Source organism: Microchirus variegatus, assembly GCF_963457635.1.
Source record: "Microchirus variegatus genome assembly, chromosome: 14".
Lineage (NCBI taxonomy): Eukaryota > Metazoa > Chordata > Actinopteri > Pleuronectiformes > Soleidae > Microchirus > Microchirus variegatus.
The window spans coordinates 22,099,006-22,126,577 of record NC_139815.1 but is presented as its reverse complement, the minus strand read 5'-3'; the positions used below and the strand labels follow the sequence as shown (position 1 = coordinate 22,126,577).

Sequence of the window (27,572 nt, the reverse complement as noted above, 5' to 3'; positions counted from 1 at the left end):
TGCTCCTTTTCTCCAGGCCGATCTGCGCGTGATGAGGATGAGGATGCTCTCCTGAGTCTTCCCCCCACTTACTGCCGTTCTTCTTCATCTCATTTGACCGCTGCCTTCATCATGAACCACACTCCGAGCCCCCACCTGTCCGACGGCGGGAAGTCGACTGGAGGCGGGCTGCTGTGCAGCATGGGTCTGGGGTCCGACAGAGGGATCCGCTCCCCGGACAGCCTCGCCCACACCCCGAGCCCCACAGGAGGAACCCCCAGCTCCAGCCCCCCTCTGCTGCTGTCGCCCGGGCTCGGAGGCTTCGGGATGGGGTCCCTCGGGGCCTTGGGTGACGGCGCTGGAGGCGACTGGGAGAGCAGGGAGGAGCTAAGGCTCAGGGAGCTGGAGGAGGCTCGGGCCCGAGCGGCCCAGATGGAGAAGACTATGAGATGGTGGTCAGACTGTACTGCAAACTGGAGAGAGAAGTGGAGCAAGGTAAGGCTGCCGGTTATTACGGCACGGAGAGGAAATGTTGAACAGCTGTGTTTTACTACAGCGGTGTCACATTCGGATAATACAGCATAGAAAACCAGAGACGGTAATCGGAGAGCACAAAACTCTGGAGTCGATACACTAGAGCTGAAACAATTCATCGATGAATTGATTATAAATTAATCGTCAACTATTTTCATAATGGATTAATTGGTTTAAAGCCTTTTTCATGATTAAAACAAGATTTCTGATTGTTTTTCCTAAATGTGAATATTTTATGGTTTCTTTGCTCCATATAACAGAAATCATTAAAAACTGAATTATTTTGGTTTGTGGACAAAACAAGACATTCGAGAATATCATCAATTTCAGGTTTGACAAACACTGATCAATGTTTTTTTTAGCATTTTCTGGACCAATCGATTAATCGTGAAAATAATAGACAGATTAGTCGTTTATGAAAACAATCATTAGTTGCAGCTCTACACTACACCCCCCTGATCACCATCAAAATCTAATAATTTCTACATAATAATAAACATAAACATAATATGTTTAATGGCTTTATCATAATATCCGAACCCAGGACATTTCATCCAGATCCGTTCTTTTCTTCTTTTTTTTTTTTAATTATGCAACAGATAAATGCTGCAAAACGCATAACATCCTTGGTGGAGATAATTACTAGTTAAATATCAATGGGTTGACACACAGACTTGTGTCTTCATGAGTCAGTTCTGGTCAATGAGACGGTGTTTGGAGAATTGAGTCTGGACATTGTCCACAGTTCATACTGTATATGAGGGGCGCAGTAGGAGAATCTCCCTGGAGGAGGGAGTGGAGCCTGGCTTGAGTTTGCATGACTCTCACTTATTCACTTGCTGCGGATTGCTTGTCGAGTTTATCCTGTTGCGTTCTCGTAACTTAGACATTATCTGAAGATTTGACTTGAGAATGTCTGGAGTGACTTCTGTGAACATTTGAATTCACACATACAGCTGCCCCCCCTTGTCTGTATGTCTTACAGCAGAGAGAATAATCCTTCTTCATGACATGCTCTTGTGTGTTCCTCAACAACAGCCGTCCAAACAACTACTTCAAGTAAACATAATACGTGAGATAATCTGTGTGAGAGTGACTTATCCCATGATTCATTGCCTTAGTATCTCCCAGTCTGATATTGAATTATCGTATTTCTACCATTAGGGAACTGTTAATTAAATATCGTATGTCGTTTCTGAATCATTACTCACTCGTTCCTTAGTAACTACACACAATTTAGTGTCAACAGTTTTCATTTCTGGAAAATCAAGGGTAGTGGACATTTATATGGTTTCGTTTTAATGAAATTATAGCAGTTACATTTAGTTTAACTCTGGAAAAATATGCTGGTTTTGGTTTACTATTGATAAAGTCAACAACACTCAAGTAGAGCTGCAACTAACGATTCTGTTCTCATGAATCGTTTGGTCCATAAAATGTTAAACAATGTTGATCAGTGTTTGTCAAAACCTGGAAATGACACAATTGTCCACAAACCAAAATGATTCAGTTTGAATGATTTCTTTGTTATGTGGAGCAAATAAATGAATTAAATATATATTCACACTTCAGAAGCTAAAACAATCATAAATCTTGTTTTAATCATGATAAAACTTCAAACAGATTATCGATTATCAAAATAGTTGACACTCTACACTCGAGGTATAAAAGAGAACATGTTGAAGACGCCTGTCTTTAGGGAAACCATTGGGCCTGATTGGACTGATTGTGTCTCTTGTATTAATTGGTGTGATTGTCTAATCAACAGGTTCGTGCCGAGCGTAACCGAGCACGAGACGAGGTTCGTCAGCTGAGACAGCGGCTGGACACCCTCACCAAAGAGCTGACCAACGTGCGGCGGGAGCGGCAGGACCTGGCCTCTGAGAACGAAACTCTAAAGCAGCAGACGCCGTGTCTCCATGGCGACCACGCGGCTCCACCACCATCCACCACTTCTCCCTCTTTCTCGCCCGCACATCAATGTGGTGCTTCCTCCTCTCCGTCTATTCCTCTCTCCTCTCCGGCGTCCTCCTCCTCGTCCTCTCAGGTTCTCAGTGAGGGCAAGCCGGACAGGGTGGGGGAGGCGCCGCCGGGGTCTCCAGAACCAGAACCAGTAAGGGATGTGGACTTGGAGAGAGAAAGGCTGGGTCAGCAACAGGTGAGTCTGCTGTGTACATTTATATTAGAATTAACGACTGTGTAACTGTGAGGAAATGAGTCAGTCTGCACAGACTGGAGAACAGAAACATCTTTAGTTGTGCTGTGCAAAAGGTTAACGCGTGTCGACGCACGACACGTTTCCATGACGACTGACCGGAAAAAGACGCGCATGACGTCATGTTTACGTGTCGCAACACCGGTGTCCAGGCACTGTTTACCAGTTAGCTCCGTTAGCTGCATTAGCTCCTTTTACCGCTGTTAGCGCACCTGCACTGGCTCGGTCTGTGTACTGCGTATGTGTGCTTCTGTTTTTAAAGTTTAGCGTTACTTTACGGACTCATTTTAACAATCCGGAGTCACGTAAACATGACGCCACGCGCGTCTTTTTCCGGTCAGTCGTCATGGAAACGCGCCGTGCGTTAACGTGGACGCCTTTAAACGCCGTTGACGCCTTTAAACGCTGTTGACGCGTTTACGTCACAGCACTAATCTTTAGATGAAATGATATTTATCAGTCTATAGATGACTGAGCGATATACAGTAAGAACACGACATCCCACGGCCTTCACTCTAACACAACTCAGCCATTTCTGCTAAAAGAAAAGGTGTTTTCACTATTTGTTTAATCTTTGTTGTTAGGAAAGTTAGGTATTCAAGATTTCCAACTAAATTTCGTTGAGAAGCACAATGACAATAAGTCTTCCTGATTTCCTTCCTTATGTCTTTATAAGCATGGTGGGCTTAACATGAGTAACGTTCAAAACAGAAGAGATCAGGTCTGATCTTCAGGTTCAGGTCGATCACTTCAGGTTGTAGATTAAAACATTTTTGCACACAGCGAACAAGAAACCTTGACCCTTACACTGAGGCTCGGTGAATCTAGGACATCTGTGTTGCTGCGTCTCCACCAAGCTGATAAAGGCATGAAGAGTAGGTGTGAGATGGGAAGTGTGTGTGGGGGGGGGGGGGGGGTGTCCTATTTAAGAGACACTAGCACCATCGCTTCCCAGGTACACACACTTATCATGTTGGCATGTCCCTGAGGGTTCAGTGTTATTACTGCAGTGCTTCTTCTCTGTCTGCTAAACATGAAGCATATAATCTGGTTCTTCACTATCTAACCAGGCCTGAGCTCCGGCTTTTTTCTCAGTGTCATTCATACGGACACAGCTCACACCCATGTATTGAAACTTGTTAATGCAGCATAAATATTAAAGCTGTGTAACTTTTAAATATGAATTTGTGTCAAATGGATTCACACAATGTCGATGAGGAGTATATCGGCTCCACACGACTCTCTTCACAATTCTCAATATAGAGGTCTTTGTCAGCCGGCGACATTCCTGCACAGCACACAGGAAGTGTGTTTTACTTCACGACTCACGGAGGAAGCGCAACAGCTACAGTCCATTGTGCTAGTAAATCTCGACAGCTGTACGTACTTTGGGTGAAAAAATCAAGAAGCACCCGCGAAAAAAGTTTCAGAGGTGGATTTTACTGCTAAAAATAAACAGGGACATTCAGCAGTTTGACATGATAAATGCCTCTCTTGCAACTGCGTAGCAGATGGGTGGGGGTGGTGCATGATCACCTAGATATACTTCATGCAGAGATGCTGGCTTTGTTTTTGGTAATTACTCAGAAATAAGCATCGGGCTGACAGGAGTAACACACACCGGAGCTTTAAAGCTTGAGTTCATAATTTGTTTCTGTGACACTTTGCTGTGTTATATTGCGGTCATATTCTTGATGTCTGCACATCCTTTAATGAATGAAGGGGAAAGGAGACAAACAACAACTACAGTGAAATAGGAGTCTACATCCACCCTTCTCCCCCTGTGCTCTCTTGTCAAAGCTCTACCTGACAACTGCACGAAGCAGAGCGGTGCCAATAGGAGAGCTTCTCTGATACTGAGTGCACCATGTCTGAATCACTTGTAAGAAAGCATAAAACATTAGCAGAAAATATCCACACAGGTGCCAGGTGCACCAGGTAATCCCATCTGTTCGGCCCATGTTTATTATAAAATTGTGAGGACTATTGATGGTGATCAGTACCAGGGCATGAATTGGATTTCAATAAATAAATATTTGCTGTGTTTAATGAAGCTTTTCCACGACACGGTTCCAGCACGGCTCGACTCTCCTCAGTTTTTCTTGTTTTCCCACTAGCGGTACTCTTTTAGAACCTGCTCTGGCGAAGGTTTCATGTGAGCTGAGCTGATACTAAATGTGACGTCGACTGACTGCCAGCCCCGATTGACAGTGTCGTCTCTGGAAGAGCACGGCGTCCAACACAGGAATTGAACCGAACAATGCCGAACTGTAGATCAGTTAAAGAGACTTAAAAATCCTGAAGACACGCGTTAACCTCTAACATTTAGCAAGAACATTTCTAAAATCTCAATATTTTACAAATATTGCCAGCAATCGCGAGCCGCATCACAACCTTTTTCCCCCGTGTTAGATGGAGTCTGTGTTTCCGGTCATGCAGGAAGTACTGTGCTAAGTCTAATGATTCAGTTACACTGAAAAGAACTGCTTTGCAAGTCGCTAGTTTGTGTGTCGTGTATAAAACGATGTCACGGCAGTTTAATGCAACTGTGCTATGATGACTCCAAAACCAGAGTATAGAGTCGTGCGTGGGTGGAACTGTATTGTGGAAAAGTGCCATTAGAAACTAATTTGGGTCCAACGCTGCTTCTGTTTGTTGGCAGTTGCAACACACACACACACACACATACACATGCTTGTACTTGCTGCATACTGAGGACCAGCATTTCCACTTTATAAATCAACACAATTACAAATATCTACTTCATGAATGACATCTACAAAGAACTACTGGTTGCAGTACCATAAAATGTCTGCAGGTGGAGCCCCAGAGCAAAAAGGGCTGGAAAACTTTTTCGATTTTATTTTATTTTTTAAATTTTTCGTCCAACACTTTACAAAAACGTCATACTATACTATGTAGACCAAAATTTAAAAAAGAATTTGACAAAAAAAATTTGGTCCAAAATTTGACAAAAACGTCATACTATACTATGTCTTCCAAAATTAGAGAAAAAAATTTGACCCAAAATTAAAAAAAAAAAATTGAGCCAAAATTTGAACAAAAATGTTGACCCAAAATGTGAAAAAAATTGACCCAAAATTTGAAGAAAAAAAATTGACCCAAAATTTGAAAAAAAATGACCCAAATTTGAAAAAAAAAATTGACCCAAAATTTTTGGTCCAAAGTTGGACAAAAACGTCATTCTATACTATGTCGTCCAAAAAAAAAAAAAAAAACTTTACTCAAAATTGTTGGTCCAAAATTTGAAAAAAAAAAAATGGTCCAAAATTTGAAAAAAAAAAAATGGTCCAAAATTCGAAAAAAAATAATTAGTTCAAAATTTGAAGAAAAAAATTTGGTCCAAAATTTGAAATAAAAAATTTGGTCCAAAATTTGAAATAAAAAATTTGGTCCAAAATTTGAAATAAAAAATTTGGTCCAAAATTTGAAAAAAAGTCGTCCGAAATTAAAAGTTTCTGACAAATTGAGTATAGCATGTTATAGCAACCTAAGGAAGTGATTTCAATGAAAACAAAGTGAGGACCGGCCAAAATGTCCTCACTCCGTAAAAATGACCTCACTTTGTTGGTTAAAAACCCTCACTGGTCCTCAGTATGCTGCAAGTACAAACACACACACACACACACACACACCCATGTATATGAGCTCTGGCGCATAACCTCATAATGAAAGTGCCCTTAATTAAAATGGCATCTTTGACTGTCAAACTTGACCTTCAGCTAGCACTGGCATGGTTACCATGGTGCCGTATATATACTGTACATGCAGTATGTGTTCACTCGCTACACTGGTTAGCTTAGCTCATTCATAGACATAATGTATTCTTAGTCTAACCTTAACTCTAACCCTAAGACCAAATTCTAACCCTCAAAAAGCCCTTAAGGTTTTTGAGGACCTGCTGGAAGGTCCTTCCAAAGTCAAAATGTCCTCACAACTTAGGGTTTGAGCCAAAATGATGTCCTCACAGTGTAAGAAAGACGTGTGAATACACACACACACGACTGCATGTGGTGTTCTCAGTAAACCGTGTGTGTGTGTGTCAGTGGCAGCAGAGGTGGTCTTGTTGGAGGGGACGAGCAAACTGTTGCTCACACACGACTCAGTCTCATTTCCTGTCTCGCTCCATTGTTCTGGTTCTCACACACATTGAGTGCTTCCACATGTGGTTCTCACTGGTTCTGTTGTTGTCGCCGGCATCAGTTACACGCTGGGTCCCTCTGTTGGGGGATCCGTGAAATGACAGCAGCAGCACCATCACTTCCCAGCTTTACATATGGAATGCATTAAGTTGACGCGTCCGTTACGCTGATGGAAGTGCATGTTGAGCTGTTCTGATGGTTTTTTCGCATGATTTTTCATCGTTGTCTATGTTGGAAAACATTTGTATGCCTGCTTTGTAGATTGACCTTGATGCACCTTTTAAAAATTCCTGAAAGGTTGTTTTCATCCCGAGGCACGCAGAACATTCTGGAAGCACAGGCTGCATAATAATCTAAACCAAAGCTTCCCAGCCACGGATCATCTGATTCTCATCATGTCGGTCTTGATACCTGTTGCTGGGTCTGTCGAGCAACATGTCGAACATTTCCTAGAAGAAATGGCGCATGAAGGAAAGTTCTGCAGAAAGCGAGTGGTTCACATGTTGTGTAGCTCAGGTGAAATCCGATGAAAAATCAGTCAATGTGAACTTGTCTCAGTGGATTATTGCAATAGGCGAGTGGCTGGTTTATTTTGTCCACAATTACTGCTCAAAGCGTTTGCTTCTTTTTCAAAATCTATGTACTATATTGTGTTTGCCATGCTGACTTATACAGCTGAGAGATGCCACAGTGAACCAGTCAATTCACACCACACAGCACCCTCTACTGGCTTTGACGTTCTCCTAAAGGGACGCCAATAATCAATAATTCCTTAATTATGTTTCACCGTAATATAAATTGAGTAATCGGAGAGAGATTAACACCTCCGTAACTCTTCAGGGGCTGTTTACAGCCTCGGGAAATTGACACATGTTTTAATGGGGGAAAAAAATATGTGTCAACAATGGCAGAGATTTTGGAAATGGGATATAAACAGATTTATTTTTATCACCCTAAACACAAAGATTAACAACTATTTTTCTTTTAATACCTGAAGAAATGACTGATGTTAACACAAAGGCAGCACAAAACAACACTGTGTTGCTTTATTTCGAATCTCTCTTTAAGCTCCATCACGTCTTCTTTTCAACCGCAGATATCTGTCCAGCTCTCGCTGACAGAACTTAATACACATGTAGGAGTCTTAATGGCGGCACGATGATTATCTTAAAGAACGATTTGGAGTCCGTGGGAATCGGACCTCACATCTCACATCTGGCAAAATGTAATGAAAGATACAGGGTGGGAAAAACATTTGGATTTGTGCTGTTGCCAAAGCAGACTGATTTACTGTGTGGACAGGAGTAAAACGTTCTCCATTTCCAATTTAATATCTATTAAGGCCATTAAATAAAATGGGGCATGAGAATGTTTTGGTCATGACTCGAGAACCCACCCAAGAGTTTGAGGCTGGGCGGCCATGACCGCTGTCTGGCAGAAACCTTCAATGGTCCACTCGATGAAACGCTTTGATTTGCAGCCTTGGTGCAAGGAACAGAAAACGGTGACGAACAAAGGAAAGAAAGAAGTATCGATTCACAAGAGACAAAGTCTTCAAATCATTTAAAGCTTCTCGTGAAGTGGTTTTGATTGAGACGGATGAAAGGGAAGGTTTTGTAAGATATTCAAAGGATGTTTTATTGTTTTTATTCTGGTCTCATTTGTCCCGCACTCTGTCCGTCTCTGACAGCACATGGAGCTGCTGGAGTCTGTCCTACGTACCAGGCCCCCGGCTGCCGACAGCCAGGAGGCCTGGGACGGTCGCGGTGGAGGTGTTAATGTGTCCGGCTCACGCTCGTCCTGCAGTCTGAGCCGACAGGAGCGCAACAGGCAACTGTGGGAGGACGTCAGCACCGTGGAAGAAGACTCTGGCAAACTCAACGTCCTGCAGCTTCGCCTGGACGAGTCCCAGAAAGTCTTGCTGAAAGAGAGAGAGTAAGGGAGAGAACTATGTTTAACTCTATCAAATGTGAAGATGAGAATATAGTCCGTTCAACTTGAAGTTAATGTCAGCGATTCTGTCTTATTGTCTTGTTAACGTCGTGCCTGTTGCTGTCATTGGAGTTACTACCTCACCCAATTAACCTGTTTCATGAGTGGGAGTCATTTATCCTCACAAGCAGAGAGGTGTTGTAAGATACTGGAAAAGTTTATCCTAGATTAATTGCAATACAACTGTGTGTATGCAACGACGGTGCTGGGGAGGGTGGGGGCAAGAATGTTGATGTTGCTATGGTCTATTCACATAAAACTCAGCATTTTGAAAAGTCATTTGACACTGGTTTGAATGTAAAGCCCAATTTATACTTCTGCGTAAAGTGCTCCCCGTAGGTTACGCAGAGTCCTCTGCGTCGACGCCAAGCCTGTCGAAGAGCCTCTGCGTCGTCCCCGACTGCACGAAATATTTTTTAAGTGTCCGTCACTCCGTCAAGGGACAACGGAGACGGCAAGAGCTGCGATTTGTCCTCAGTACAGGCCGAGCGAAGCTGCTCTGTGCCGGCTCACAGTGAGCACCGGGCGTCCACAGACGTGGGGCTGATCCCCGCCGATAACGCCGCCGCCAAACTATAAATACGTCATATCTTAACACACACAGCACGTTTAGACTCTTAATGGCCAATTTCTCGCCTCAAATTATCTTAAAACTGCGTTCCGTCACACAGAAAAGTGAGAAACGGCCACTGTTTCAACAACAACAGTCTTTCTCTCTCGGACACCATTGCTCACTGTAGCCAGAAGCACAACAACCTTGCGCAGCGACCCCTACTGATCGGGCGGGAAATTGCAGCGTCACCACGACGCAGAAGTATAAAGGCTCGAGGCGTCTCCGTGGTGACGCAGACGGATAACGCATTACGCAGTCGGAGAAGTATAATGTGGCCTTAACAGACATTTGTTTATGCTTAAAATTGAAGCATTGTAGTTTAAACATTCATACTGGGTGCTATGATAATAAATAGATATACAGCTCATAGATGTGAAAATAAAGCATCTCAGGGCGCTTTCACACCTATAGTTCGATTGCTTCGGTCTGCACCAGCCAATGTAGCAAACAGACGTGGGTACGGTTTGCTACAGCATATGCATAGTTCTTAACGAACCAAAATAGACCACGAAGACCACCGGCAACTGGACTAACCCCCAATTTGAAGCTGGGCTGAGAGCGGCGCAAAACCGCGCCGCTGAGGTTCGGAGGTGCTGACGCGCCTGGTGGAAATCTGGGGTTATCCCGTATCTCATACCCATAATGCATTTAACTAGACCATTTCGTCCCATTTGGCTTGCTTGCTTTCCCACCAGAAGAATCGTACCAAAGTAAAACCAAAGTTTCCCATTTGGAACAAGTCCCAAACTCCTGGACAAAATTTTCCAATCCCAGGGGAGGTTTTTGGAAATTTACTGGGATATTTACCCATACTTTACCACCCTAGAGATGAGATAAGTAGGGTTGCAAAAATTCACATGGAAAGTTTGGACCAATTTAGAAACTACCTAACTTAGGAAAGCAAAGGGTTGGAAATTTTCCTGTCAATTTCCAGAAACTTTTCATGGGTTTGGGAAATTTTAGTCAAGGAATTTAGGAAATATTCCAAATCTGGGAAATTTTCCATCCCTATTTTGGACACATTTAAGATCCAGTCATTTAGACAACATGAACTCATAGTCTGTCGATGATCTCCCTTATACTATTTCAGTGTTTCACAACAGACACTGATTTATGTTGATATGCATATTATTAAAGGGATAGTTGAGGTTTTTTATGTCATTGAATGATGTACTGACACGTAGGTGGGTAGTGAGTGGTTTAGTAAGTAAAACAAACTTCAGTATAACACTTAAAAAGTGGTAAACATGATGATAGACATTGCAGAATTAAGAAAACATGTGTTTCATTTGGTGACTCTTTTCACGGCTGCACCTGAATAACACTCTTTTTAATACCAGTCCCAGGATATAATGGCAGTTGTCAAGAGAAAATGTGTTTTTCTAAGGAACTGCACAATGATTCTGTAAGGTCTTATGAAAATCCACTTTACAGAGACAGTTGCTGACTTAGTATAATAACCACTCAGGCACCAGAGAGGTTTGACTGAGTTTCAGAACGTACTAATGTGTGCTGCTGCTGCTGCTGCTGTGTCTTTCCCCAGAGACAAACTCGCTCTGAGTAAGAGCATCGAGAGGCTGGAGGGTGAACTCAGTCAGTGGAAACTTAAATATGAGGAGCTCAGCAAGAGCAGGCAGGAAGCCCTCAAGCAGGTGAGATATGAGTTTGCCACTCTCAAACGGTATGTTTGTATCACTGAAAATACACAACACTGACATTCAGACAGTCTAAGCTTTCTCTCCTGGTAGAAGAGTCACCCACCGGGACATTTGTGTGAGCAAATAAGACGACCGATGCATGGTTTTGTTCCCTATGCTAATGTAGGCCTGTCCACATTTTGATACCATGAAACCTCCACACTGTAGATTACAGGGATTGCTGAAATAAGTCAAAATGACTAGAAATGGTTTTGTCCTTTGGTTTATTTTTAGGACCTAGTTTATAATAACAGATGTGTTGGAGTAATGGCTGTACTTCCTCCGCACCTGCGACTAGATTCTTTTTTTTACTTTAACACACAGTTGTTTGGGATCTGGAGCACTCGTGCTGCTTTTCGTTGTGTTTTATTGCTCTTGTAGTTTTGGCATGCATCACTTAAACAAATCTGATACTGGTTATAGCTCAAAGGGAACATTGTCTTTGTTAAAAGGTAATAAATGATCCTGTGCTCAACCACATCCACATTTATTCAAAGGAAGGTTTGCTCCACATGACTTCATACAGCACTCCTTCTTACAGTATGTCATATGTCGCATATCGCAAAACCAACAATAAGATGATCTTGGTGAATTTCTGATATCAGGATCGTCATCAATGAGGTTGGATTGTTTCACTTGAGGGACCTGGAAATGTGATTTTGCACCAAGTTTCACAATTCAGTCATAATGATCTTATATAAGATTCTTCTTTATCACATTAAAAATAAGTGATTTCACTCGGTTTTTTTCCAGCCACTTTTTTGGTAATAGCAATAATATTGTAAATCAGGATCATTTTCTTATTGCCTGTCAACAAGTAAAAGAGAAAGAGTTTCCCTGAGGTAAAAGCATGAATGGTTCTTTCATTTTAGGCCCATTATTTTTATAGTGTGATAGTAAAATACACTGTAATCCCTCTTATCCTTTTGTCTCTGTGGCTATGATTCTCTCTTTACCTCACACAGACTGAAGACCTCTGGAGTGACAAACATTGTTTTGGCAGAGGTTCTCCACTTGAGGGCAGTCCAGTCCTGCAAAGATGAGAGAGAGAGAGAGAGAGAGATGGGGTGATAATGGAAGGGCTTGCAGAATAACAAGATCAGTTTGATAAAACCGGCAAAGGAATTGATGTGTAGATGGTGATAATGAGTGTTGGGAAGAAAAGCGGCATTGAGGAGGTGAAGATTTAACACATGGTAGGGTCAAGTCCTGTGTGTCCAGAGGAGATAGACGTGGAGATTCAATAACCACAGGCAGAGATGTGTGTGTGTTCAAGATACTTCAACATCAGCCTCATGTCTATTCATATAGATATTCTAAATCAGGGGTTCTCAAAGTTTTGATACCTGAGGGCCGATTTAGGAACCCAACATTGGACTGAGGGCCGCCAAAGGAAAAAAAAAAACATAATAACTATGTTGTCCAAAATTTGACTTTAAAAAAAAAAAAAAAAAGTTAATTTGTTCCAAAATTTGCCAAAAACGTCATACTATACTATGTTGTTCAAAATGTTAAAAAATTTTTGGGGAAAAAAGTTTTTGGTCCCAAATTTGACAATTTTTTTCCATAAAAAAGCTTGGTCCAAAATTTGACAAAAATGACATACTATACTGTGTCGTCCAAAATGTGAAAATTTTTTGGGAAAAAATTTCAACACCAAAATTGGACAAAAACGTCATACTATACTGTGTCACTATGTCATCCAAAATTTGATGACATAGTAAATACAGTTGTACAGTTAACACTTATTGGTCTGTATCCAGTAATGTCCAATAAACATTTAACAAGCTTAGTAGCTCCTGGATTAAAACTATCAACTGTAATTCATTGCGGGGCCGCCAGAAATGTTTCTGCGGGCCGCCATTGGCCCCCGGGCCGCACTTTGAGAACCAATGTTCTAAATGTTCCATCCTTATCTAGAAACGCACATGAACACCTAATGATGTCCACATAATCTGGTCTAGAATAATAATAATACTTTATTGATGTAGCTCTTTTAACACCAACATACAAAGCAAAAAAAAAACAGGATACTTAAGGACACAAAATTCAGAAATGAAAAGCAAAACAGAAATAAAAGCAAAGCATTGCACATAAGCATGATAAATATAATCAAACGCAACATAAAAGTTAAAAGTTCTGACATTGTCTGGAGTTTGTAGTTCACACAGGACAAATGATTTCGAAAAGGAACATTTCCAGAGCCTTCAGGTGAGGAGCTGGCATCTGGCCCTGACCATGCAGGAGGCAGAACACTCACTGTGGATTATCCAGAGTTTTGCCTGCTGCGTTCACACTTGAGCTCCCTTGGATATGTTCTGGAAACTAGACTCGGAAGCTGGCTGTCCTGAAAATGTCAATACCAACTCCTGCGGTCGTTTGTATTCTCACAAACGGCCACTCAGTGGAGTGTGGACTTTGGGTGCTGGAAGGAAAACATGCTCATGTCTCAGATTAAACAAAAACTTGTGTTTCATATTAAATACAAATTAAGGCCAAATTAATAGTTGTCCTGTTCATCTGTATGGCCCGGTAGCATCATCTGTATGAGTCAGTATTTGATATTGACCTCTTCGCAAACTGGATTAAAGTTACCCGTCGATCCTGTAGCATAACCTGGCAGTTTACAAAAAAACAAAAACAAACATAAAACAGCATCTAATTCGCTTAAAATTCCCAAACATGTAGAAAAAGTTGTGGTGAATTTCCATTATATGGTTAAAGATGAATGGATGTGAGAGACTTGAAAATGCTTTCGAGCCTGTGTCTTTTCAGTCATTTTAGAACAGCAAACTTCTTGGTTTTCAATGTATATGTTCACCAAAAATATGTTCCTTCAATGCAAAATATAACGGTAATAAAGATATAATTTTATCTATCCATCTCCGGAATAAAATGTTAATTTCTACCAGTGAAAAGTGTAAACCTTGAAACTTAAATCCAGTGGTTGTTTGCTGCTGTAAACAGCCGAGTATAAACAAGGCGTAGGCGTGCGCCGTCTTTTCGTTTTAAGCTAGGTTTTATACTCGCCTAGCTTAAAGCTAGGTTTTATACTCGCCTAGCTTAAAGCTAGGTTTTATACTCGCCTAGCTTAAAGCTAGGTTTATACTCGCCTAGCTTAAAGCTAGGTTTTATACTCGCCTAGTTTAAAGCTAGGTTTATACTCGCCTAGCTTAAAGCTAGGTTTATACTCGCCAAGCTTAGAGCAAGGTTTTATTCTCATCTAGCTTAAAGCTAGGTTTTATACTCGCCTAGCTTAAAGCTAGGTTTTATACTCGCCTAGCTTAAAGCTAGGTTTTATACTCGTCTAGCTTAAAGCTAGGTTTTTATACTCGCCTAGTTTAAAGCTAGGTTTATACTCGCCTAGCTTAAATCTAGGTTTTATACTCGCCTAGCTTAAAGCTAGGTTTATACTCGCCTAGCTTAAAGCTAGGTTTTATACTCATCTAGCTTAGGAGCCAACATGGCCAGAGATAATCTCTACATAATTGCACAGACTCGTCACTACGTTATACCATGAGTACTTGTTTACTTCATATTCTAATCAAACTAATAATGTCTCTTTTATTTTCCTTCTTTATATGTGAAATGAATGAACACTTAACGCAGTAGTACACTGTTACTTGACTACTGAGTGTTCTTGGGTTGGGTCACTTCAGCTCGACTAAGCACCCGTGAAGATCATGTTAACAAACTCTGGTTTTGTCTTTTCCTCACTGTCCAGGTCAATCTGCTGAAGGAAATGCACCAGGACGAACTGGGCCGCATATCTGAAGACCTGGAGGACGAGCTGGGAGCGCGGACCAGCATGGACAAAAAACTAGCTGAACTTCGAGCTGAGGTGAGGAGACGAGAAGAGCAGAGAAAGCAGTGTAGTAGTAGTTTAGGGGGTGGTTCAGGTTTTTGAGGCTCTGACTCATTGACACCACTAATTTTGCCAAGTATGATTCCAGCGTGCTGCCTTTGCCAAGAACCCTGCCTGAGAAACATATGCTTGCTCTCACTGAAAACATGGCATGGTCTTTATTGGATTGCTTTTTCTGAATGGAACCTGAAATTTGTAAACCACATGCTCTCCTGTACCAAAGTCCACAAGAGTTAAATCAACATTTTTAGCACCCTGGGACTAATGAGTTGTTGCTTTTACTCCTGCCTCATTTGGCAAATTTGTGTCCTTTATGTAAATGCTGATGAAATATTTTACATATTATACAAGTCACACATTCAATTTCAGTGGCAGAGGCAGAAGTGGATCAACAACTTCTATATTTCGCGACATTTTTGATGGACTTTGTTGCAAGGAGTGAGCAAAGTTTACAAAGTGAAATGAAAATATCGCAGACTATAGCAGGTGTACAGTTTGATGTGAGGTAGTTTTTGTTAAATTGCTAAAAATCAGTTTTTCCACGTGTCCCCACACTGACAGCGGAGAGTGAGCCGCCCTGTCTTAGGCTTGGTTAGCACTAACTATGTGTCTATACCTCAGACAACTACAACAAACCTGAACCAAGCCTTTAAGACGCGTGTCAAACTCAAGGCCCGGGGGCCTGATATGGCCCGCCACGTCATTTTATGTGGCCCGCGAGTGATTAATTGGGCTTAAAAATCTTTGTTAAAATAGGTCTATGTTGCATTAAGACGTGCGTTGACCAAATTACATTTCCCACAATGCATTGGCGATTGCGTTACCCGCAAAGTGATGGCACCGCCACTAGTGTATCATTGTATGCATCATGCTACGAGTGAAATAAGTAATACATACAGAAAGTTATTTATCAATATATTACAGAGTAGTTACCTTTATTTAACATTATATTTGGTTACATTTATTCTGTATGACAGTTACATCTGGCTCTTTGAGGGTATTGGTTACCCTCAGTGAAAATGAGTTTGACACCCCTGCTTTAAGAGGTTAACTGTGTAGTTGTGACACTGAAGGGTGTCTGAGGGACCACACTACCAGAAGGATGGATTGGTTCTCCAGTGTCCTGTCTGTCTCTCCTTCAGATGGAGAGGTTGCAGGTGGAGAATGCTGCAGAGTGGGGGCGCAGAGAGCGTTTGGAAACGGAGAAACTGGCCTTGGAGAGGGACAACAAGAAGCTGCGCGCTCAAGTCGAAGACCTGGAGGAGCAGCTGGCGAAGAAACGTCGGCAGGCTGCGTCTGCGCTCGACACCGACCTGAAGGCCATTCAGAGCGAGCTGTTTGAAAGAAACAAGGTGGGCGGGTCTACTCTCAGACATCCCAGTAATTTCACCATGTTTTATGTTTCTAGCAAAGGTTGCAGCCAAGTCAATTTTATTATTCTACCACAACATCGCCCTCTGTCCTTAGACTCTCACATCGAGTGAGGAAAAAACTCCACAAAACACACAAAAACACCTTTTACACAGGAAAAATAGGAGTTTCCACAGAGGAGGGATCCCTCTCAGCCGTGCAGTAGGTGTCCCGAAAGGTTCGAAAGTTCAGCACATTACAATCAAAACATCACATTTACAAAGAGAGGAAAGAGAATAAGCTTTAGTCCAACCTTTTAATTTTGAAAGAACGTGTCAGTTTGATTAAAAACCTTCGTCTTGACACAGTTGACGTAGATGTGTGAATGGAGCCTGAAACAGTGAAATAGAAATGGACAGATTTTGTTTTGTTTTTTTCCCCACTGTAGTACAACAGCTGTGTGTGTTTGTGTTTGTGTATGTTTGTGTGTGTGCGTGACAGTGAGCATCAATCTGTGCAGTGGCATAGTGATGCCCAAAACCCTGGCTGCAGTTGAAGATGAGTCTGCTATCAATCAACCGAGTGTGCATCCAGTGTCTTAATCGCTTGTCCTGTTTCTCATTCTCTGTCCGGATCAATACCACGGCTTTAACCCTACACACAGAGTACAATCAATCTTTCCCTACGTCTTGGCTCAAACACACACACAAACACACACACACACACAAAGTATACAATTCTGCTTTCTTTTACCCGCCAACCATCGTGCAACATTTTCTTCAATTACTAATGACAGAAATGACGGATTTTGGACATATTTGTGTGTGTACTTGAGACTAAAACCTTTTTTTAGGGTTAGAAATTGGTTTTGGGTTGTGATGGTTAAGGTTAGGGTAAGGGGCTAGGGAAGGATGTGTCCTCACTAAGATATAAAAACGTGTTTGTGTGGGTGTGGTGGTCTCTCTTCTGCCAGTAGGATGGCCACGTACTAGCGAGTACAACACGTGTGTGTTATTGTTTGTTAATGTAAATGGCTCCATTACCATTTGCCCCATGGGCTTATTTATGAGGCTTTCAGGGTTTATTTAATGTTGCAATTAGCAACACACACATACAGGAAACTCTCAGGGTGAGTTAGCTCAGAGGTAAGAGGATGATTAGGGTAAAGGAGCTGAAGATGAGGGGGAGATGAACACGGTGTCATGTTCACCACGTTCGGGGAGAAAAGTCCACATTTATCTCGCCGTGAGACAGCTGCTTACACTTTTGCACAAAAGTCCACAGAGAAAATCAGCAGTTTTATATGAGCGCTCACAGGAGTCGATCCAATGTTGCTTCCATCGGTAAATTCAAATGATTTAAATCTTAAATTTATATCCCAAATATCACCAGCTCCCGTGTCCCTGTGGACTAGAAGCACTGGTTTTCTGTCTGGACTTTGGTGATGGAGGAGTGACACAGTCACTAAATGCTGTCTGTTTTTTTCTTTCTTGTGTCTTTGCTGGCAAACGTATTTGAACTGAGAATGAGTCTCTCAGAATCTTCTCAGCACACAGGGGGCATGAACTGCACCTTTTTGAGTGTTCTGTTTTTCAGTTTTAACAACAGCTGTTGTTGTTCTAATGTTCATTTCAGCGCCAAGGAACTTAGTTTTTGTACCGTATTAGACGAAAACATCATTACATATATATGCCTTGTATTATTTAATGAAAAATATCCACCACAATAGCAATGACAACAATTAACACAAATGTAAATGTGCAAACATACTTTGAGATACAGTATATCTCATGTAATTGTTTTGGTATATATATATACATATATATATATATGTATATATATATACATACTGTGTGTATATACTGTGTGTATATATATACTGTGTGTATATATATACTGTGTGTATATATATATGTATATATATATATATGTATATATATATATATACATATATATATATATATATATTAATTTTTTTTTTATTACTACTGACTGATAAGAATTAAAGTCAGGCTTCAGGAAGTTGTGGTTGGTAGTGTTTGTGTTTGAGAACACTGTGTGACTGAGTCATGGAGAACATTTATTAAACAAATATTAGCAGAATAATAATGTGTGTGTGTGTGTGTGTGTGAGAGAGAGAGAGAGAGAGAGTGTGTCTTTGTTTTAGTGGAACAGATGTAGTGGCAGACGTCAGGGTCTCTCTAGTCAAGGAGAAACATTGAACTGACAGTAGGAGACACACACACACACACACACACATGGGTACGCTCTCCCACTGCTACCATTTTTCTTCTCCTCTTCCCCCCCATTTCTCTCTCTCTCTCTTTCTCTCCCGTCTCTTCCCTCTTCATTCATTACCTGGAGTCAAAGTTGTCTTCTGATTATGGAAGTGCAGGGGGAAACTGAGGTCTGCTGGCCTGAATGGCGCGCGTAGAGAGCGAGAGCTGCTTCATTTATCACACCTTTTGTCTAAGAGATTACACACAAGAGACGGCAGCCAGAAATACATACGTGTCAAATTCAAGCGGCTGCATTTGGCGTGAACAAAATGATCTCCTCGCCAAAGCACGTCAAAATGACATATTACCTATTACGCTTTACCAGTCGGTATTTACATTTGCATTAAAATAAAATCTTGTGGTAGAAAAAAAACCATGGTGCACGGTCAAATTGTTAGGGAAATGGTTTTTGATTGAACTAACTCTGGACATGAGTCCCCTGTGGATCTGTTGGTACGGTGAGTTGTCCGCTGAATGCATCGATTGCCTTAGTTTCCAGGCCAGTGCCTTGAAACTCCATTGCTTTTGGTGTATGAATGTGTGTGTATGTGAAGCTCGTTATATTAATTATATATATATATATATATATATATATATATATATATGTATATATATGTATATATAGCAACTATATAAAATAAATAGTGGATATTTAGTGATCTCCTGTCAGCAAAGTAGATGGATGTATACATGTGTATATATGTATGTGTGTATATATATATATATATAAATATATATATATATATATACATACATATATATATATATATATATATATACATATATATATAAATATATATATATATATGTGTGTGTGTGTGTGTATATATATATATATACATATATATATATATATATGTATATATGTGTGTGTATGTGTATATATATATATATATATATATATATTCCACATGAGGATCCCACTGATAATCTCAGCCTTTTTTTATATATATATATGTATATACATATATATACATATGTATATGTATACGTGTATATATATGTATATGTATATACATATATACATATGTATATCTATACGTGTATATATATGTGTGATATATTATTTCAGTGCCCTTTTTTCTCAAAAGCTTTTTTTCCACTTGACCAGCCCCTCACTGACCAAACCAGACACTCATTGGCCCCCAGGTCATTTGAGATTCAGACCAATCCATCCATCCATTTTCTACAGCTCTGTCCTCCACATGAGGGTCACACCGCCAATCTCAGCTGACGTAGGGCGATAGGCGGGCTTCACCCTGGACAGATTGCCAGTCCATCACAGGGACACATCAATTTAGAGTGTCCAGTTTACCTAATCCACAAATCTGCATGTTTTTTGGAATCGTGGGAGGAAACCGTAGAACCCGAAGAAGAGCTTGAGATCCCCCTGCGTTAAATTATGGTTTGAACTATTGATTCTCCGGCGTCAATGTTTGGACCCTAATTCTCTGGACATTATCCGGATCGCATATCTCAAAGCAGCCTCACATTATATATTCCTTTCAAATCGTAAAACGTTAGCCTGCATTAGCGTAAGAAATATCGACCAACTTAATTTGTTGACCTGAAAGAATGATACGTATAATAGATATTCAAGTTGAAAATGCAGATATAAATAGAAAGGTAAAGGGCATCGCCCGTTCCTTGTTCCTGGCTTGGCTTTTATGGTTCCTGGAGATCTGTTTTCTATTGCCATATAAATTCACAAAAGCTTCTTGGAAGCTGCTCTGTCTGGGGAGCAACTAAGTGTGAGACGGTTGAGAGGGAGGTGAGTCTATGCCATCAAAGTGCTGTACATGAAAGTGCAGTGAGTGACAATGGTGCATTATTGATAACGCCCATTAGCTCCAAGTGCATTGTTTGAAGGCGGAACCTGTGGAGAGGAGCTTTTTGTTGGGTCAAACACAACCATGACCACATTCACTTAGAATTAGAGCCCAATAAATCGATGAGGGGGGGGGCGAAAAAAAGTTTTTCAAACAGTTTGGAACACGGCCAAGTGGTAGCATTCAGACTTTTCCATTTAGAGGTCATTATTCACTTTTTACTACTTTTACTGTGTCAGTGCCTCCTTCTCCATTGACGGCCTTTAGAGGGGGCTACATGTAGGTAATGTATTATTTGAAGTCATAAAGTGACCATCAGAGAGATTAAGGTAACATGTTAAAATGAAAGACCGACTTTATTCACACTTTAAATATCCATTTGTATGCTGCAAACTCTGTTAGAGTTTTGGTTTGGTGTTGTTTTTTAATGTTGAACAGCAATAGCACAGCTGTAAGCACTGAAACACTTGTTTCCAGCTGAGGACATTAGCAAACCTAAAAAGCCTCACTGTCCCTCAAGATCGTCTCAACCAGAGAAGAAAGACAGGAGGTCTGCAGTGGAGTTGCGTTAAAATGCAGATGCCTTAAAGTAGAGAGTAGAAAAAGTTGAGGACACATGCTGGTGTGGATAATCTTCTCCTGGTCATGGAAGCAGAACATGCGACTTTCTCAGCTTCTTAAGGAATAATTTTAATTAATTTTTGAAGCTGAGGAAATGATCCTTTTGTCCTGATGTACTTTGACACTGGGAGGGATTTTGAGGTGATTTTACAAAAAAAAATTGACTCGACATTTTCTATAATAGCAGTCAGCATCACCCTGAACAATGATCCATTGAAAATATTAGTAAACCTCTTAAGCATTGGTTCTCAAAGTGCAGCCCGGGGGCCAATGGCGGCCCGCAGAAACATTTCTGGCGGCCCCGCAATGAATTCCAGTTGATAGTTTTAATCCAGGAGCTACTAAGCTTGTTAAATGTTTATTGGACATTACTGGATACAGACCAATAAGTGTAAACAAAAATACTGGGTATTTACCTGGTTAGTATATGGTGAATTTTAGTGTATTATTGGGTTATAATCTGGTAATAAGCAGGTAGCTACAGTCCCCAATTACTAGCTATTTACCCAGTAAATATATGGTAACGGAAATGTGTTACTTGGTATTAACCTGTAATTAGTAGGTAAGAACAATGGCCGAAATACTGGGTAATTACCCAGTAAATTATAAAGCGTTATTATATTAACATTTAAATTACATTATATTAACACTTATATTACTTAACGCTAAACTGTAGAACTGTAATCTGGTCATTAAAATGATGACAAATGGGATTTATTTCTGTTTTTTTTCCTTTGGCGGCCCTCAGTCCAATGTTGGGTTCCTAAATTGGCCCTCAGGTATCAAAACTTTGAGAACCCCTGCTCTTAAGGAATAAATTTAACGCATTTTTGAAATTAAGGAAATGATTGATGTGCCCTGATGCACTTTGACAGTGAGGTGACTTTATTCAGAAAAAAAAGTAAGTAACTTGAAATATAAGTATATATATAAGTATATATAAGATAAGTATCTTGAAATGACTTGAACATTTCAATAATAACGGTCAGCATCACCCTGAACAAGGATCCATTGCAAACCTCTTAAGGAATTATTTTAATGACTTTTTGAAATTGAGGAAATTATCCATTTGCACTGATGCACTTTGACACTGGGAGGGATTTTGAGGTGACTTTATTATAAAAAATGAACTTGAAATTTCCGATGATAATAGTCAGCATCGCCCTGAACAAGGATCCATGAAAATTTTAGCAAATTTCTTAAATGTGAATATTTTATGATTTCTTTGTTACACACGACAAAGAAATCTTTTGAAAATGAAACCATTTTTCAAGACACTGTCCTTTCCAGGTTTGAGAAACACTGATCAACATTTTATGGACCAAATAATTACTGGGATTATGAAAACAATCGTTAGTTGCAGCCCTTGTTTTTACAGCTCATGTTGCCTTGTCTCTTATCATGTGGCCGTTCTCTGCTGCTGCTGTGATGTAGACAAAATTTCACTTTCAATCTTCACCTGCTCTCAGTGAGTGAGTGAGTGAGTGATCATCTTTATCCCAAAGCACTGCTTTGCGGTGGCCCAATCCCAGCGGACATAGTGGGAAATGTTGTGGTATACCTCGGACAGGTCGCCAGTCACTGATTTATCTGCTTGGCTCAAACGGTCTGATGTTTTATTTACTTCGGTTTATGTCTCTGTCTCTGTGAAGTTGTGTTTATTACCTGACACTGAAAAGAATTTTTGAAATGTTGCTTTAACCTGGACCAACCTGTCCTGTCCGGTTATGTCAGGCCTCGACAGGCTCCAGTAGAGAAATCCGCGCTGTCTAACGTGCTCAGCACCATCTGCAAAACACGGTCAGAGGGCAGTGTCGTGCATTGATGACGCAATAACCTGCAGGCTTTGTACATCCACCATAAATAAAGAGGCTCACAAATATCGAACAAGCAGAAGATATTTAGCCAATCATTGTTTTTGGTGATTGGGGTGGATTTGAGTTCTCATATGGACAAAAGTATTGGGAACATTACACCAACAGGGACTGTAATGACGTAATCAAATACATATACAGTACTTTAAAGCGGAACTAGACCGGAAGTTCCTATTATCGCTGTTTTTTTTGGTGTGTATCTGCGTCATTACCTTGTTTATGAAGCCTGACGGTTCGAAACAAACAGTTCAGCCATTGCTGAGAACGTTGTGTTTTATTGTAATCTCGGGGCTCAACGAGATCACTGAAAATCCCGTTAACGTTACGTAAGCAGCGGTTCTCCTGAACAACCGATCGTCCTGCTCCGGGCGGTAGTCCGGACACATCCGGTTGCGTACATTGAACCGCAGAAGAAGAATAACGTCCGTTGTGGAGGTGTTTCACGAGCAACAGTGTCTTCTGACTCTGGGTCTGACTCCGGTTTAAAGTCATAAAGGGACTGCGGCGGAGAGTCGTGACGAAGCTATTTTTAAACGTTGTTAAAACAATGTTTTGATAATGAGTAGCAATGCATCCGCCGCTCCAGAGGGGGAGCTGCGCTTCTGAGAGCTGACGTGATAGATTACGTCACTTCCAGATACCTGGCCAATCACAACACAGGTGGGAAGGCTCTACGCTGGCTGGCCAATCACAACACACTCTGTCTTCTCGGGCGAGATTTATGGCTAAAAATAGCGCGACTGACAATCGCTTCGAAAAGGACAGATTTCAATCGGCTCGTTTACATCAACTAGGAGGATTTTGACCATAAAAACAACTTAATATATGTAAGTAGACCTCCATAACTCACATATATGTGCAACAGGACCACTCTATGTGACCTTTAATATGGAGTTGGTTGTCATTTTGCAGCTTTAACAGCTTCCACTCTTCTTGGAAGACGTGATTTTGAAGTGTTTCTTTGGGAGTTTGTGCTTCATTAATTCTGTAGAGCATTTATGGGGTCAGGCACTGATGATGGACGAGAAAGCCTGGCTCACAATCTCTGTTCCAGTTCATCCCAAAGGTGCTCGATGGGGTTGAAGCCAGTCAAGTTCCTCCACACCAAACTCACCAAACCATGTCTTTATATTCCTTGCTTTGAGTACTGGGACACAGTCATGTTGGAATAGAAAAGGGGCTTTCTCAAACTGTTGCCACAAAGTTAGAAGCAGAGCATTGATCAAAAAGTTTTGATTAAGATTGTGCTTCACTGGAGATGAGGGGCCTAGCCCAAAGCATGACTGAAACGCCTGAATTCAATACGTTAAATGAGAAACATGAACAGGGAAAGCTGACTTGTCCATCTGCGGGGTCCTCAGGAGCTGGCCGATCTCCGACACATTCACGCCAAGGTGAAGAAGCAGTTCCAGGAGAAGACGGTGGAGCTCGCCCACGCCAACCGGAGAGTGGAGAGTCACGAGGCGGAAGTCAAAAAGCTACGACTGAGGGTGGAGGAGCTTAAGAAGGAGTTGGGACAAGCCGAGGACGAGGTAAGGACACGGCCGCACACGTCAGAACGAACCTCGCAAACCTCCATGTTGTTGTTGTTCATGGTACTGAAAACCCCTGGCTCCAAAACCGTGTGAGCTTTGTGGACAATCATCAGACCCTTGATGGAATAATAACAAGTTAAAGATAGGGTTGGAGGTCCTGTAAACAGTTGGAGCAGGCTACATTTTGAATTTAAATAAAAAAAAAACAGGAACGCTCAGTGAAAAACGGATTCACTAGCTCTGAAAAGTACCAAACGTTACGTTATGTTGCGCAAACGCAGCACCAATGTTCACTCTGGTCTTGGTTTTTTTTGGCAGTAGCTTTCCCCAAAAACCGTCTTTGCAACTTGTCGTTGGCACCTTTTTTCTGCCATAACGTTACTGCAACCGTCTCGTTGGATTTAACGAGCTAAGGGTAAACTCTGCCGTTGTCTTTTGCACATGCGGGATTATTGCACGGAGAGGGGGGGATGGTGGGTAGATGGCTTAGTTTGTGTGATGCATCACGATCCAATTCATTTGTTCGCCATTCAATATGACGATCGGATGGTGTTTTTACAAGCCCAGGCCGTTCCACAGTTGACTGACATTTTTGTGTCCATGCATTAATTCATTAGTTGCAATTGGGTTTTAAAGAGGATTTTAAGCCACATTAAAGAAAAGCTCCAGAAAATGATTTTCCACCCTACCTTTATGTAAGAGTACATTACAAAATGAGCATCTTTCATTCTGTGTGTGTGTGTTTAGTTGGATGAGTCTCATAACCAGACCAGGAAGCTGCAGAGGTCTCTGGATGAGCAGGTGGAGCAGACTGAGAACCTGCAGGTACAACTGGAACACTTACAGTCGAGGTAAGTCTCTCACACACACACACACACACGGATTGTGTTCAATATGAATTTGCAAACGTTATTGTTTTTTCTTGGTACATAAATGCGGAATAAAAGTGCATTAAAGTATGTATGTCATTCCCATGTCATTACACCTCATATTCTGTGGATGATTCCTTTTTATTTCTTTAATTTTCCAAAAAAACAAAAACATTTCAACATTGTGCAACAAATGAATGGTTACCAATGTACACCCTCCAAAGAGTACAGTGATTTCACGGACATGGCAGTTTCCTCGACAACCATGAAGACGCACAGTCTCTGTCCCTCCCACAGTGTCTCAGCCCCTCCCAAAGTGTCCCTGTCCCTCCCAAAGTGTCTCTGTCCCTCCCACAGTGTCTCTGTCCCTCCCACATTGTCTCTGTCCGTCCCAAAGTGTCTCTGCCCCTCCCACAGTGTCTCTGTCCCTCCCAAAGTGTCTCTGTCCCTCCCACAGTGTCTCTGTCCCTCCCAAAGTGTCTCTGCCCCTCCCACAGTGTCTCTGTCCCTCCCACAGTGTCTCTGTCCCTCCCACAGTGTCTCTGTCCCTCCCACAGTGTCTCTGCCCCTCCCACAGTGTCCCTGCCCCTCCCACATTGTCTCTGTCCGTCCCACAGTGTCTCTGTCCCTCCCACAGTGTCTCTGTCCCTCCCTGTACATAATCTCTACACGCCGTTGCTCCCAAACAACCAATCGCTGAGCTCCGACTCACAGGTCACCATAGTAACAGAGAGCCCTGTTGTTGCTTGGCTCCGTGGAAGGAGTGACAGGTGCGTCGGCATGGCAACAGCTTCAGAGACTGACGTAAATATGGTGATGTTCTTGTTATGGATGTAGTTTAAAGCTTTTGGGCTTTGAGCAACAGCTTGACTCGATGTGGCCCATGTGTTTTCGCTCTCACACTCTCTATGGTTGTGAGGACAAATTCTAGATGGAAAATCTTGGATTGTGAGAACATTTGGGAGACTTTTAAGTGGTTTTTGAGCAGCAGTTCCTCGCCACTTTTGTGTGAATTGATTACATACATAGAATAATTACACACAGACACACATTAATCTATACAAACAAATTTTTTGTCAACTTTTATTCCTAAAAATGTCTGTTTCATTAATTCAAAATGTCCTTTGATGCATGATATCCAAATGTTATGCATTATGTTTACTAAGAGATCATTTATTTTACAACAAACTACTGTTTTATTGTCTGAAATTCTCTCTTTACTGTATGCAGACTTTGTTTTAAAAGAACTACCCACTACAAAACAAAATAGTTGTGTCATTAATATACAAAATGAACAGCAACGGCCCAAGAACTGAACCCTGTGGGACCCCACAAGTGATTTTCAAAAGGCTCCCTACAGTACAGTATATTAATTTCTCTCACTGGTGTTAGTTATTTGTTCAACAAAATCTATTAATTCTGTTGAAATGGTCTTGTTTTTCCCAAATCCATATTGCTGTTCACAAAATAAAGGTCATGTTTAATTTATAAATAATTTAATGGATTTACATTCAACATTAGCACTGTTTTATGTTTATTACAGTTGTCAACATTATTTACTTAATTTTCATTCATTCATTCAGTCTGTTTTTGTAATTCATGGATAAGTTTTGCATCATAAATACGTACGTATTGATCAGTATTAAAATGAACACTTTTATTTTTGAAATGACCTGAAATATCTTAATATTGTTCATTTTAAGCTCATATTTCTCACCCCTACAGAACAGGTTTTTTTATTTTTCGTTCTGTTTTTCCAAACCTGTTGGACCAGACTCGGTGCTCATTAGCGCCCCCAGGACATTTGAGTTTGAAACCCCCCCCCCCTGACCTTAAGAGTATTTCTCCCTCTATCTCTCCATCAGACTGCGGCGGCAGCAGCAGAGTCCAGGGTTGTTTGGGAAGATACGATCGACTCGTTTCAGTCCTGAAAACCCAGACAGTCTCACCAGTGACGTGGATGAGGAGGAGGAGGAGGAACTGCAGCTCCAGATCCCATGACACACACACACACACACACACACTGTTGCTCTGGAAGCAACGCAACGTTTCTGACCACGTTAATGATCGAATATTAATGTGTTGATAAAAACACACAGCAGCAGGATCATAAACGCACACACACACACTTTACTTGCACTCAGAACATACATCAAC

The 27,572-nt window shown here is 41.2% G+C and overlaps 1 protein-coding gene across 1 annotated transcript; it reads left to right on the top strand.

The window, feature by feature from the left end:
* Nucleotides 1-111: 111 nt before the first annotated feature.
* On the top strand, nt 112-27,416 carry ccdc102a (coiled-coil domain containing 102A; the record flags this gene model as incomplete). Its single annotated transcript, XM_083900802.1, has 9 exons — nt 112-474; nt 2,282-2,671; nt 8,582-8,826; nt 11,040-11,148; nt 14,918-15,034; nt 16,201-16,410; nt 24,373-24,543; nt 25,294-25,397; nt 27,281-27,416. 9 exons carry the CDS (start codon nt 112-114, stop codon nt 27,414-27,416), a joined length of 1,845 nt encoding a protein of 614 aa, XP_083756928.1.
* Nucleotides 27,417-27,572: the final 156 nt, after the last annotated feature.